General features: G+C 42.8%; 1 protein-coding gene across 1 annotated transcript in view; it reads right to left on the bottom strand.

The window, feature by feature from the left end:
* The window catches only part of ARHGEF4 (Rho guanine nucleotide exchange factor 4), a 220,061-nt gene that overhangs the window by 192,846 nt on the left and 13,852 nt on the right, over window positions 1–13,363 (bottom strand). Inside the window, exon 2 of the mRNA XM_063337393.1 lies at window positions 12,337–12,372. Coding sequence (XP_063193463.1) covers window positions 12,337–12,372 — 36 coding nt within the window. The remainder of the gene's footprint in view (window positions 1–12,336; window positions 12,373–13,363) is intronic.

Genomic DNA, 13,363 nt, shown 5'->3' with positions numbered 1-13,363 from the left:
ATGATTTAAGTTGCACTGGAATACTTTTCACAGAGAATGGATTTCTAGTACATTACTTTCATAAATGATCTTGGAAAATCTCTCTTGAGATTTAAAACACATATGGAAGTTTATCAGTGAAGAGGTAAATCCTGCCACATCTTTTCCCTGACTAGAGGTGGGATGAGGATGTTCAGATTTGGTTCTCTCAAGAGCTTTACAACTACATTATGAAGCGATAAAGGCACTTAATAGTTTGCATTATTTCAGTTTTTCATGTTGGTATTATATGGAAACGTTTCAAGTAAGCTGTCCCCAGGTATTCACACAACACTTCCTAAGTCTACACACACAATTCTATAACGTATCAACAAAATTTCCTGCTATGTAAAGCCTTTAGACCACAAACATGGCAAGAGTACTAAGAAAGGAAAGCATATTTTTCACCACACGTTTTCAGCAGAAGCAAAGGGCATGACTCAGTTTCCCTTCAGTCCTCGTGAGCAGAAAGAAGCCTGGCTTGCAATCTGAGCAATAAAATGGACTCAAGTCCCACACTCACAGCACCACCACAATGAGCCCTTCATTAGCTGGCACTTCCCGTCAGACTGTTAAAGGGGACACAGGTTTACCAAACAGCTAATCCTTGATAATGAAAAGTTTCCAACAAAGCCGCCTTTCCAGGGAGTCTGGGCATTTCCACATTAGCAAGAAGTGAATAGACAAAGTGGTTCAGGAAACCTGCCAAACAGTAGCTCATGCATTGAAACACAAAGACCCGCAGTCTCCAGGCAGCTAAAGAAAAAATACAGTAGTGTTTTGAGTTGCTTCTTGTCATCACAGTTACTTTCTTCTTCACTTTCTTTCATATTATTTCATGAATAGTCTTCAAATTATAAAATATATACACATTTGTCTCTTAAATGTCACTTGCAAATATTAATCAGTCTCTGCACTGCCTTATCCCACTCTCCATGGGAGACAGAGGTTTCCTCTCTTTGCCGTGGGCCTCTTCTGGACACATGCCACTTTTCTTACTATCAGTCCCTAAGCAACTGTAACACCATTGACTGCTACCCATTCATTTCCTCAGGGTTTTGTTTTATTTTGGTATTTAATAGGCTGACAATTGGATCTTTTCCTTTTGGGGTCTATTTTAAGAAGGCTTTGTTTAATCAGATGCAATTAAGCATTTATGATCCAAGGTAAGTATTTTTCCTTTAGAATTGTAAAGGCAATGCATATTATTTGGATTTGGGTAAAGAATGTCAGGATTAACATCAAAACATAAAATATAAGGGTTATGGAAACACCTTTTCATTTTGACAGAAGGACATGCCTTCAGGATGGCTGACGAAGCAGTTCAAAAGGACAGAGAAAGGACAGGGAACTCCTGGAGAGGGTACAGCAAAGGGCTACCAAGATGATGAGGGGATTGGAACACCTCTCTTATGAAGAAAGGCTGAGGGATTTGGGTCTCTTCAGTCTGGAAAGAAGATGACTGAGGGGGGATCTTATCAACACTTATAAATACTGAAAGGGTGGGTGTCAGGAGGATGGGGCCAGGCTCTTTTCAGTGGTGCCCAGTGACGGGACAAGGGATAATGGGCACAAACTTGACCATAGGAAGTTCCACCTAAACATGAGAAGGAACTTCTTTGAGGGTGGCAGAGCCCTGGCACAGGCTGCCCAGAGAGGTGGTAGAGTCTCCATCTCTGGAGACATTCAAAACCCACCTGGACGCATTCCTGTGCAACCTGCTCTGGGTGACCCTGCTCTGGTAGGGGGTTGGACTAGATGATCTCCAGAGGTCCCTTCCAAACCCTGCCATTCTGTGAGAAGCTGTAGGAAGGGTGGACGGGTTTGAGTATGGAAGCACAAGGTGTACATAACCCCCAGTACACACTGGAGCTCTAGAAGGGACCATGCCACCCATGTTCACCTTCCCTGCAAGAAGGAGGACAGCACAGCATGTGTGTGTTGTACCTTCTCATAAAAAAGAGCAATGCACTTCAGCATGCACAAAACAGTTCTGGCTATTCTTGAGTTATCCATCAATCCCTTCATTTTTTCTCTCCAATGGAATATGAAGGTACTGTGGACTTCACTGGGAGCGCACATTGCTCAGTCTCATGTGTATGGTGGAGCAAAGAAAGGGAGCTTGTAGGGACAAAGGTAACTCGTGTAACCCAGGACTGAAAACCCTTGAGACAGAACTAGGCTGACACCCGATGGTTCAAGTTCAAGTCTGAGGACAGTTATGCTACTGCTCATGCTGGTTTGTAGACAGACAACTCCACTTCCTATGTCAGTCACTTTAAAGAAGGAGCTTTTATGTCGTCACCCATTTAGGTCTAATCAGTTAATATTCCAGCTGGATTGGCCAGATGCGGAATTCAGCTCAGAAAGTCACTGGCAGTGCCGCCGAAGCGGTTCCCTTTGCAGCAGGCCGCCTTGGTGCCGGCAGCCACCAGAGGGCAAGCTGCCCCCGCGCCAACCCTGGCCCCAGGAGCCCTCTCCTGGCTCGGCTTCATCCTTCCCATTTTCTTCAAACACAGCTGAGCAAATACATTTTTGGACTGAGCTGGGGCTTGGGGAAAGGCACTAACCCGCCTGTGTCACCTAAGGGGCAAGAGAAAGATGAACCAAACATCAAGAGTCTCTCCAAATCAGGCTCCTGAAAGGACCCTATTTCAACCCACGTAGTCTGTTACCTTTCTAAAAAACATTCGTGGGAGACAAAGGTTGCAAACCTTCTCAGTTTTTATTTTTTCTAAACTAAGTCACTAAGACTTGCAGTGAAAGGGTAACAATGACATCTGCTTCAAGCCTTAGGTACTGAAAGTCTGCGACCTCTATGTGATGCACAAGAGGTTTTTGCGCCGAGAGCCCAACCATAACACAGTGCTGGTGGCGACGTGAGGCTTTGCCAGGAATCACAGCTACTTTGCCAAGAAAGCTCCAGCTTGTGAGGGAGGGTCACTCATGACAGTTTACTTTTGTAGTAGTCTGTTGACCTCTAGACTGAGTCTGATCCATCATCTTGCTGAATATTTCCTAGCATGCCCATGGATGTACAGGCACAGTCATTTTCAGTGTGCTGCTCTACCCCCACAGCAAGAGGGGACTGCCATCTCTTGTCAACAGAGAACAGCCACAAGAGCACTCCACAATGGCATCCAACCTGCCGCTTTGGAGGTGCTCAATCAGAGAGCTCCAACTATTTCATACCATGTCCATCACTGACAGTTAGGGTCGACCTTAACACCACCACCAAAGGCATGCCTGCTTCCCCTGCCTATCTTTTTCCCAGAGCCATATCGATGCCTCAGGTGCATCTCACAAACTCAGCCAAAGTGCAGAGGAGTGGCTGAGCCCTTTCCTTGTCGCCTGTTTCTGCAAAGTGCCTGGGACTTGTATGCTAGAAACCAGCCAGCACGTTTCAGCTCCACATTCCCCATGTCCCTTCACTCCCACCCATGGGTACAGACCATCAGTTTGCAAACAAAGATGTGGAATGTCTCTACTTCATAACAGAGATGTACAAAATTGCATTAGTGCTTTGACTAAACTTAATACAGCAGAGATTAAATCAGGTAGCTCAGGCTGGTTCAGAACAATCCACAGTCCAACCAAGATGAGTGTTCCTCGTCTTAAAAGTCTAAGGCAAATAATTGAGACTTGGGTCTCAATTCTTCTACAAGATTCTCTACTTAAGGAAAAAAAAAAAAGCATATAAATCACTTTGAAGATCTAGGGCCAAGAATGTAAAATAAGGCTTACCATCAGAGCAGTATGATTTCCGCAGCCTTTAAGCTCAGTGAAGTTGCCATTTTGGGGTCCTCTCCTTCTTGTTTATTTGTCACAATAAACTAATTGAACCAAATAAATTATATCATTTTCTCTTTTGGACTAAATGAATGGATAAGCCTCATTTGCATTTGGCAGGCTAGCACAGTCCATTCTGCAGTCTTGACAGATATTGCATATAATGGTCTCCTTTTTGTTCAGCTCTGCTGTCCAAATGTTGAAAGAATCTTTACACGTTATACTCTGTCACTAAAAGACAAAAGCTAAAGTGTAACTGAGGTTTTGCATCTATGAAGCATCTCTGTGCTCTGCTAAACAACAGCTTGCTCCCCAAGAGGCAGAACCAATGAAGCCTGGTTTCCTACAGATTTTTGTCCCCTAATAGACCTTCTACTCAGCACATGAGCTCTGTTCCCACCCATACTCCTTACACATTGCCCTGTCAATAAATGCTGACTGGCCGGATGGGGTTTGTCAATAAAAACACACACTAGAAGAGCTCCCTCAGTAACAGCACTAATTTGGACGTTCCTCTTATACTCAACTGCCAGTGCTCATGAAGCTTGCAGGAAGCTTTGATACTTCTACCTCTCTTTTAAATTTGGTTAAAAATTGCCAGTAGTTTCAAAAGTTACACGCAGGGAGACAGACAAAGGTCTCTCAATTGCCTCAATCCCTTAGTAATTAAGCTAAAAGTTTACTAAAAAGTGAGTCTTCAAATTCTTCATGACTATAAAAGATGGTCCTTTGCCATTTGAGGAGTTAGAGTATTCATTCTGACACTGGGTACAATTGCATTCTTTCACTGCCTATTTTGGGACAGTTAGGACTCCCAATAACCCACTCCTTTCACAGATGTGATGGCAGCAGTTTCCATGGACTGGTGTACACGTATGGACAGAAACACATCCATAGCCTCCAGGGATGCAGATTTTGATAAAAAGTATTCCAACCCTATGTGGAAAAAAATCCTGCTAAACTCTGAACACACAAACACTTTTAGTGAGTGTCAAGCCATCATTGGGAAGTTGCTTTAGCACTTCATCTTCCAAGGTTTGAGCTCAGTTTTTCCCTATTATAGGATCATAGAATAGTTGGGGTTGGAAGGGACTTTTAAAGATCATCTAGTCCAATGTCCCCTGCAATGGGCAGGGACGTCTTCAACTAGATCAGGTTGCTCAGAGTCCCGTCCAACCTGATGTGGAATGTTTCCAGAATGTTTCCAGGGGCAGCTCCCACCTTTCTGAGCAACCTGGTCCAGTGTTTCACCACCCTCATTGTAAAAACTTTCGTCCCTGTATCTAATCTAAACCTACCCTCTTTTAGTTTAAAGCCATTACCCCTTGTCCTATTGCAACAGGCCCTGCTAAAAAGTCTGCCCCCGTCTTTCTTATAGGTCCCCTTCAAGTACAGGAAGGCCACTACAAGGTCTCCCCAGAGCCTTCTCTTGTCCAGGCTGAACAACCCCAACTCTCTCAGCCTGTCCTCATAGCAGAGGTGCTCCAGCCCTCCAATCATTTTTGTGGCCCTCCTCTGGACCCGTTCCAACGGGTCCATGTCTTTCCTGTGCTGAGGGCCCCAGAGCTGGATGCAGCACTCCAGGTGGGATCTCACCAGCGTGGAGTAGAGGGACAGAATCCTCTCCTTCAACCTGCTGGCCATGCTGCTTTTGATGCAGCCCAGGATGTGGTTGGCTTTCTGGACTGCAAGCGCGCATTGCTGGCTCATGTACAGCTTTTCATCCACCAGTACCCCGAAGTCCTTCTCAGCAGGGCTGGTCTTAATCCCTTCATCACCCAGCCTGGGGGGAGATACACCTTATAATTAGAAGTACCTTGCATACTTTCGCATACATGCTGTGTACAGTCCGAAGTCTCACAAAATGGTTCTCCAAGAAAACCTGGTGAAAATAACAACAATTGAAAGCAATATATCCTGCAGAATATGCATCTTAGTTATGATCCTGAATCTGCCCTAAGAGTCCCCAGAGGGAACTAAGAGTGGGTATGAAATTATTCATCAATTTCACCTAACCAAGACATTTCCAATATTCCATTCCTCATTGTTTCCACTTCCCTGAATGCAAACCATAGACTAATTTTAGCTTCATTTTAAAAGAAGACTAAAGCTTATAATCTTGAGTCAGTGAGGCAACAGGTAGAAATTGTAAGATCCACCTACAGTGCAGTCATACTCCTCAACAGCCTACCTTGCAGTGGACCCTGCCACCTATATCCAAAGCTAGTGGACAAATTCTGATTTGAAATCATACTGGATCAGGTAAAGCACCTGATGGAAGCACAAATTCCCCAGGGACCTGTTCACTTTGTCACCTGAAAGAAGACAGGAACTGAGTGCTGGCAACAAGAAACAAAGGATTTCGGAATCTCAAGCTAGCACTGCATTGAGAGAAGGGATGTCTTTAAACCATGAACTTTGCCCTCACTGAGGAACAGTGAGATGGAAAGACAAACAAGTTAGGCCTTCCATACTGCTGAACAACTGAGTCTTGCTACAAACTCCAGAGAACGAGAAAACAACCACCAGAAGCAGGCATCTATCATGTGGAATTAGCTTTACGAGCATCCCAGTGCTCTTTATATAGTGCCTAGCACAGCCACAAGTGGAGATGTCAACACTAATGTAAACTGGAGATACCAAAATGCACTCTACGGCCCTGCTGAGCTAGCAGGAGCTAGGCCAGGTTCGCCACGAATAGGAGCTACTGTTGGCATAACCTGCAACAGGGGGAAACATTTCACAAACATCTGAAGAAAGCCAGAGCAGCAGTACATAAAGGAAGTAGCTCCATGCTCTCCTCAGGCCAACTCCTTGTCCTTATTGACTGTGAGCCCAGGGGTTTACACGCCAGCTTCCATAGGAAGTAATGCTCTGCACCAGGCAAGCAAAGAAGACACTGCACAGAAACAGTTACAACAAAAAAAGAAGCTACAGTGATGCAAGCCTAAATGTCATGCTGTAAACAGGGGCTTACTGTTGAATACATCTGCCTTATATCTACTACTTTAAACAGATGCCAAGGAAAAGCCTGGGTTTGAGTCAATCTAAACTGAAAATAGTTATAGGAAATAATATTGTGGGTTGCTTTCGATCTTTGGGATTCATTAATTCCTAAAATAAAAAAGGATAGACATTATATGAGTGTTAGGTTATCTGCATTCAGTTCCTTGCTCTGTCTCAGACGTTCTGAATGACCCCGAGCAAATAATTCACTGTATCCAACCCTCAGTCTCCTTTTGCTACATCACAAAAGATACTGGAAGACTGAATTCATGAAGAAGGCATTCAAACACCATGGTGATAAGTTCTACACCAAAAAAAAAGTTCTATGAAAAAAAAGTACAGGCATATTTAAAGGAAAAGATAATGCTGTCCTGACTCTCTGTAAATTATGTGTTCTCCTGAAAGGTCTCCTCCTCCAAGCTCTTTTGGGTTTTGTTCTTTACCATAAGAAATCTTAAGCGTTTGCAAAGTAACAAAACATTTTCTAGCATTCTGTTTTCCTTCTTTGCAAAGGACATTGTCATCTTCTAAGTCCTTTTTTACATTAAAAGTTAATACAAGTTACTAGAAAGCTAATGGTGAATTTATTACATACCAATTCCATGTTTAAATTAAGCTTTTCCAATCAGAAACTCATTCTCTAGACTGCAGAGCAAGTATCTGAGAAGTATAATCATTGTATGCAACAATTTCAGCTGTCATGTACTAACGAACACATATCACCAATGAACTCTTTCTCCAACAGCCTTTGAAGTACCAGAATGAAAGCAAGTTCTAACTGCAGAAAAATGAATCCATATTCTGTCTTTGCTTTCAGAGCTTGCTCTGCCAGCAAACAGAGAATAACCGACACTACGCTTCATCAATTCAGGAGAAAATACTCAGCACAACTCCAACACAGAAGGCAACAGAGATCTGTAGTACCTTACAGAGATCTATAATCATAATTCAGGTAACAAACACACAAGACCGATTACTTAGCAGGCCTTTTTACTGGTATTTAAACAAAGACAAAAAAAAAAAAAAACCAAAAAAAACCAAACAGAAGACAGTGTTTGATGATGCAGGGTAAGAGCTCACCTCTACAAATGAAATATATTTCTATCAGATAATGTGAAATGCTGACTTTTGACAGACAGTTCACATAGACCGCTGCCTGGAGGCAAGGATTACTGAAAATACTTTCTGGACAGTCATTTTACAGATAAGTACACAGCAGCGTCTGAACTGACACACCTGCTACTAAAGTCTGCATGGCCTCCCGCACATTTCTGGATGCTGGAGTTCTATTACTTGCAGGCGGTAGTATATTGAGATTTTTTGTGGAGTCCCCTAATAAAATGAGGTCCGTGTGTGTTCAGTGATCATAGCTATCTCCAATCTGAATAGACTCACTGGTTCAGACCCACACCAAAAGTCTATACTGTTAGCCACAGGACCCACATTTGCTCCAAGAATCTGCATAGTCCAAAATATCAGCCATTACTTCACATCTATGTTCCTTAAGGGAGGGATTTTCAAAAATGCAAGAATAACATTCTCAACAAAAGACTTCTTGATCTTTCAAAATTTTATTCTATACTTATGAATTCCAAAGGATATTTCATTTGCTAAGCTGCAAATAAGAGAACTCATCCTCTGCACCCGCCACTTGTGGAGGTCAGTCCTACAGTTATTTTGACTGCATGACCACAATGACATATGACATTTAACAAAAAGTCTTTGTACAGTTGATCTCTGTGTATCTCCTTCCATGTTTGCTGCCAAGAGAAACCCATACTCTTTCTCCACTAAAAAACACGCTTGAAACAAATGCAGGCTTCTCATATTCAACATAATACATACTCAGGACATCATTATTTATATGAGATCTTTCTTTTCTATTACTTTAAATGTCATTGTGCAGCTAGAAGGCATAATCTGCATAATGAAAATCCAGAAGGAAAAATGTGAATGTACTCAGTGGTTAAATTTCACTTGCCAAACACATAAGATGGCTTCAGAGACATTTTGTGTCTTCTTGGAGGTTTTTCATACAGTGTTTCACCAAGACGTCACTGCTCTGTAACCCACTGGCTGTCACTGCACCCCTGGGAGGACTCTGCTTCCCTAAGAACTTACTACATCCCAAAGTACAAGTGGTATAAACACTAAGAAAAGGAGATACAGACGACAGATGTTCATGCTGCATCAGATAAATTTGCTGGCGATTGTGTGAGGTGTTTGGTCCCAACATACTAACTTACTTTACTCCACCTGCTGCAACAGCTAGAAATACATACAATTCAGTATTTCCCTCTAGGACTGCAATGATTACTACATGGTAATGTCAATATAAATGGGACAGGAAGAGTTCTGCCTAATAGAGAAATGGGAACAGTATGCTCTTTGTTAAGCTTTCCTTTGCAATAAATACACTGATCATATTCTCTGACCAAGGCATAACATTAGTCTTTCATCTCATCCTTTAAATACATCTCAGATGTGTTAAAGACAGCAGAAAGCCAAACTGGATATAAACAGTGTCTGTTCCGAGCTTATTACAAAACTGTATTTCAGGGATTCTCTCCGTCGAGTAGCAACACAGCCTTTTTTGCAGAAAATAGCCAAAACAATCCAATGTCACTATCAATGCCACCAGGCTGACAACAGACACCAGAAAGGAAGTACTTCCTGACAAACAGGATGGCATGTGGAGACTCTCTTCTCCATGCCAGGGACAGCTCCCTCTCTGTCAGCTGAGGAACTGTCTCTCCGTTGTCCACTTTAACTCCTGATTCACGCTTCACTAAACCTTCTCTTGGCAGTCAGACAGATCCATTGTGTCACATGCCTCCATCAGGAAGACAAGGAGCTGACAGGAAACCCCCCTGGCTAAACAAACCCCAGTTAATGCCAGCTTGCCATTTTTCACATCCCTGTCATCATCCCTCTGGTATGTGCTAATGACTGTACAAGATCAAATTGCTGGCGATGGTCACAGAGCTGGGTTCTGAACTAGCACTTGGAGACACGGGCTAAATCATCAGCACCTGACAAACCACAGACCACTCTGTGAGATGTACCAAGATGCACCAGTACAAGGTGCTAGCCAGGTAGGCTCTGTAGTGATAGGACAAGGGGTGACGGTTTTAAACTGAAAGAGGGGAAATTTACATTAGATATCAGGAAGAAATTCTTTACTCTGAGGGTGGTGAGGCACTGGAACAGGTTGCCCGGGGAAGCTGTGGCTGCCGCATCCCTGGAGGTGCTCAAGGCCAGGCTGGATGGGGCTTTGAGCAGCCTGGTCCAGTGGGAGGTGTCCCTGCCCAGGGCAGGGGGTTGGAACTAGGTGATCTTCAGTGTCCCAACTCTAACCTTTCTATGATTCTATGCTTTGTTCCATCAGTAGTGAATACTGCCATCCACTACAGGAGTCCCACGGCATTAATGCGTTCTCTGGCTTTCTATTCCCTAGTAATACAGCACTTCGTATAAAATCAGAAGCAGACAGCAGGTCTTCTCTCCCTGCAGCAACAGCTACTCTTTCAGTACTAAGGGCAGGAGAAGAAAAGATGCTCACCTTCACTGAGTTAATAACTCCCACTGTGCTTTGACTTGCATTGTTGACTCTACTCCCATTCAGACAGAAGCATCTAGCTTGAATTTAGTGATGCCTTAAATCCAAGCCAAGAAGAGACAAGCAGGATAAATCTTGAGTGCTATTGACTTTCAATCCCCTTATTATAAACAGAAAGTTGGACACTGAATTACTATCCATCAACTGCAAGTTCAACTATAGAGTCACTCCATGAGGTAGATGGTCACAGCACAGTGCAGTTTCTGCTCTTTGGAGAGGGTACTAACTTGAACTGAGTAGTTTAATGGAGATAAGTATTGTGTTGTCTGCCAACTGCCTTTCTTTTACCCAGCTGCCTCTTAGCTCCAGCTTCCTGCTCCCCGCCCTTTGAGACCTATAACTTTGCCTTTTTGACCTGTAATCTCTGCTGTGATTGTTAATGCCATATTTACAATAAAACTAACCCAAAAAATTGCTTTGGTCTTTTGTATCAGCCTAGGTATCTAGCATCCACTCTATCACTCCTAATACATTTGAGCGTTTCAACTTGCATATTTGTGTCACAGTTCTCTACTGCTGTGTTGATGACTGAATACACCCTTAAGTGGACAATTCACATTTAAAAGGAAAGACTTTGTTATGGTTTTTGCCAGACTGACTTGAGAGTAATGGGCAGGTATTGTCTCACACAAGCCTCACTGGCCTTCAGTCTTGAGTTAAGACAAGAGGAATTGACTGTGTACTATATGTGGGTATATTCCGAGCAGAACACACCAGCATATGAGCACCATGCTTTTATTTCTCTGTGAGCCTCTGTCCATTTGCTTGTAAATAGCATGGAATATGAAACCGTGGCTCTCGTCTTCTGAGCAAGAGGTCAGACAGGTCAGCTACAGTTGTATAAAAGATGTGCATTTTTACAGGAGACCAAGGCCCAGTGTAATTAATGCAACCTAGTTAAGTCAAATGCAACAAACACTTCAAATGCCACAGCTTGCAATAATGAGAAATATCCCAGAAATTAAAAGTACAAACCTGATATAAACAAAAATTGGACAATGAGGAAACTACCTTCTTTCCAAAGCCTGTTTTGATATCTGACGTCAAACTATTCAGATGCTGAAAGGGAACCTCATTTCCATACCAGTACTCTGTCCTCTTGAGAGCCTGGAATGGGGGGTTGAGGGGGTGGTGAAGTGAAGAGACTGAAAAATGACACACACACACACAGTGGGAGTAACCTTGCAGAGATAATCAATGGCTCCCTAATGAGCAGCCGACTCTACTGAATATTGATTAGCCAGCATTGGCAAGTCTCTGCTCCGGGGAGGTCAGCACTCCTGCCAGCTGCCTTGTGTGAACACAAAGGAGGCCTCAGCAAAAGGCAAATTGTAAATGGCAGGTTTTATATGAGAGGCACCATTCAGGCCCTCAATAGAGGAAAAAACCCAAAAAGTATGGCCACAGCACTAGCAAGCACAAAGCATCAGCAGTCCTTCTAACTATTATACCATGCTATGAAACGCAATCCCAGGTTTGCCCTAGTAAACTTGTTTTAAAGATTATCACTTGCAAATATGCATGATACTAGGAGTTGCTGCAGGTTCCTCTTCCCTTTTCAGAGACACGTGAAACGTGACGCTTTCACAGACATCTGCCCTCAGAAGCTTTGTCCAACGTTACACCTCAGAGTGTGTTTATACACTTCAAGGTGATACCGTACGCCGATACCTAGGCTTTAAGCATATGTCATGCACTTGAAGCAGCACAGCTGTGTGTTAGTACTCCACCCCTCTCACAGTACTCTCTGTTCCTACTCTCCCATTCAATAAATACTATTTTAGTATCTTTACTTTTTCTATAAATAGTTAGATAATAATTTTATGATTACAGGCATTGGTAGACACCCACAGAGTTTAAACTGTTGAGGAAATTAGCTATTAGTGACTAAAAGGTTATCCTACCTTTTTAGAAGCTGAGAGTCTTTTCTCATAGGCTTTCTGTGGAAAGAGAAATTGTGACAGTCAGGGGAAAGAGATCTGGAAACTGTGCTCTTTAAAGAAAAAAAAAAAAAAAAAAGAAGAAAAGAAAAAAGTTCCAGTTCCTGCCTGGTGTAACTCATCCGACTTCAGTGAGGCTGTCCCAGGGTAGATTCGTCCCTCTGTCTTTGCCAAAAAGAGAACAACAGGAGCCAGCCAAAGGCATCTGCTTTTGCATTTCCTCAGTGAATCCGTTCATTATACTCTCATGATAGAGAAGCCGTAAACAAAGGCACTTCATGATGTTGCATTGTGCTACCCATAATTACATTGTATGGGCTTCATCAGTATACATGCTTCAGGGCACATTGCAAAAGCTTTCTATGTATTCAGGACTCTTTCTGAGAGGGTGGGTTAAATGAAGAGAGGGAAAAGCTAACAGTTAAAACAGAAAAGGAAAATCTAACAGTTACTTAGAGAGGAGTTCAGCATAAGAAGCAGGAGAGGCGGCTTTATGTACCCACGCTGCAAAAAAAGGCACTAATAAAATGCCTGCCTAGCAGTATCCCAGTTATTTTGTATGCCTTAATCCTTTCACCTACCCTTTAAGATTACAAACTCTCTAAAAAATGAATCATGTTTATACAGTGCTACCACATGAAAACCTCAATCTGGATGGGAACTCAGAAGAATTTTTGTAAAACAAAGCTCTCAGGCTAACTTTATATAAATGGCTCAACCATGCTCTGACTTCACAGTGATCTAAGTCAGGCGTAACTCCCTTACTTGGGAGTGTTAGGAAATTATAGTGTCAGATCATAAATAAGTCCTAAATTGTTTATTGCTTAGCAGATTATCTTAGTGTGATTGCCAGTGTATGGTGCAAGTCATTTTGCCTCCGAGAAGAAATTCTGTTTATCTTGCAAACATTTACTGCTCCCACTAACACTGCCTTGGATGTAATAAAGTCCAGCAGGAATATAACGCTTCTGCTGAGAGCTGTGCTGTCAGA

This window comes from Chroicocephalus ridibundus, chromosome 6, assembly GCF_963924245.1.
Source record: "Chroicocephalus ridibundus chromosome 6, bChrRid1.1, whole genome shotgun sequence".
NCBI classification, from domain to species: Eukaryota; Metazoa; Chordata; class Aves; order Charadriiformes; family Laridae; genus Chroicocephalus; species Chroicocephalus ridibundus.
This window is presented reverse-complemented; position numbering and strand designations above follow the sequence as displayed.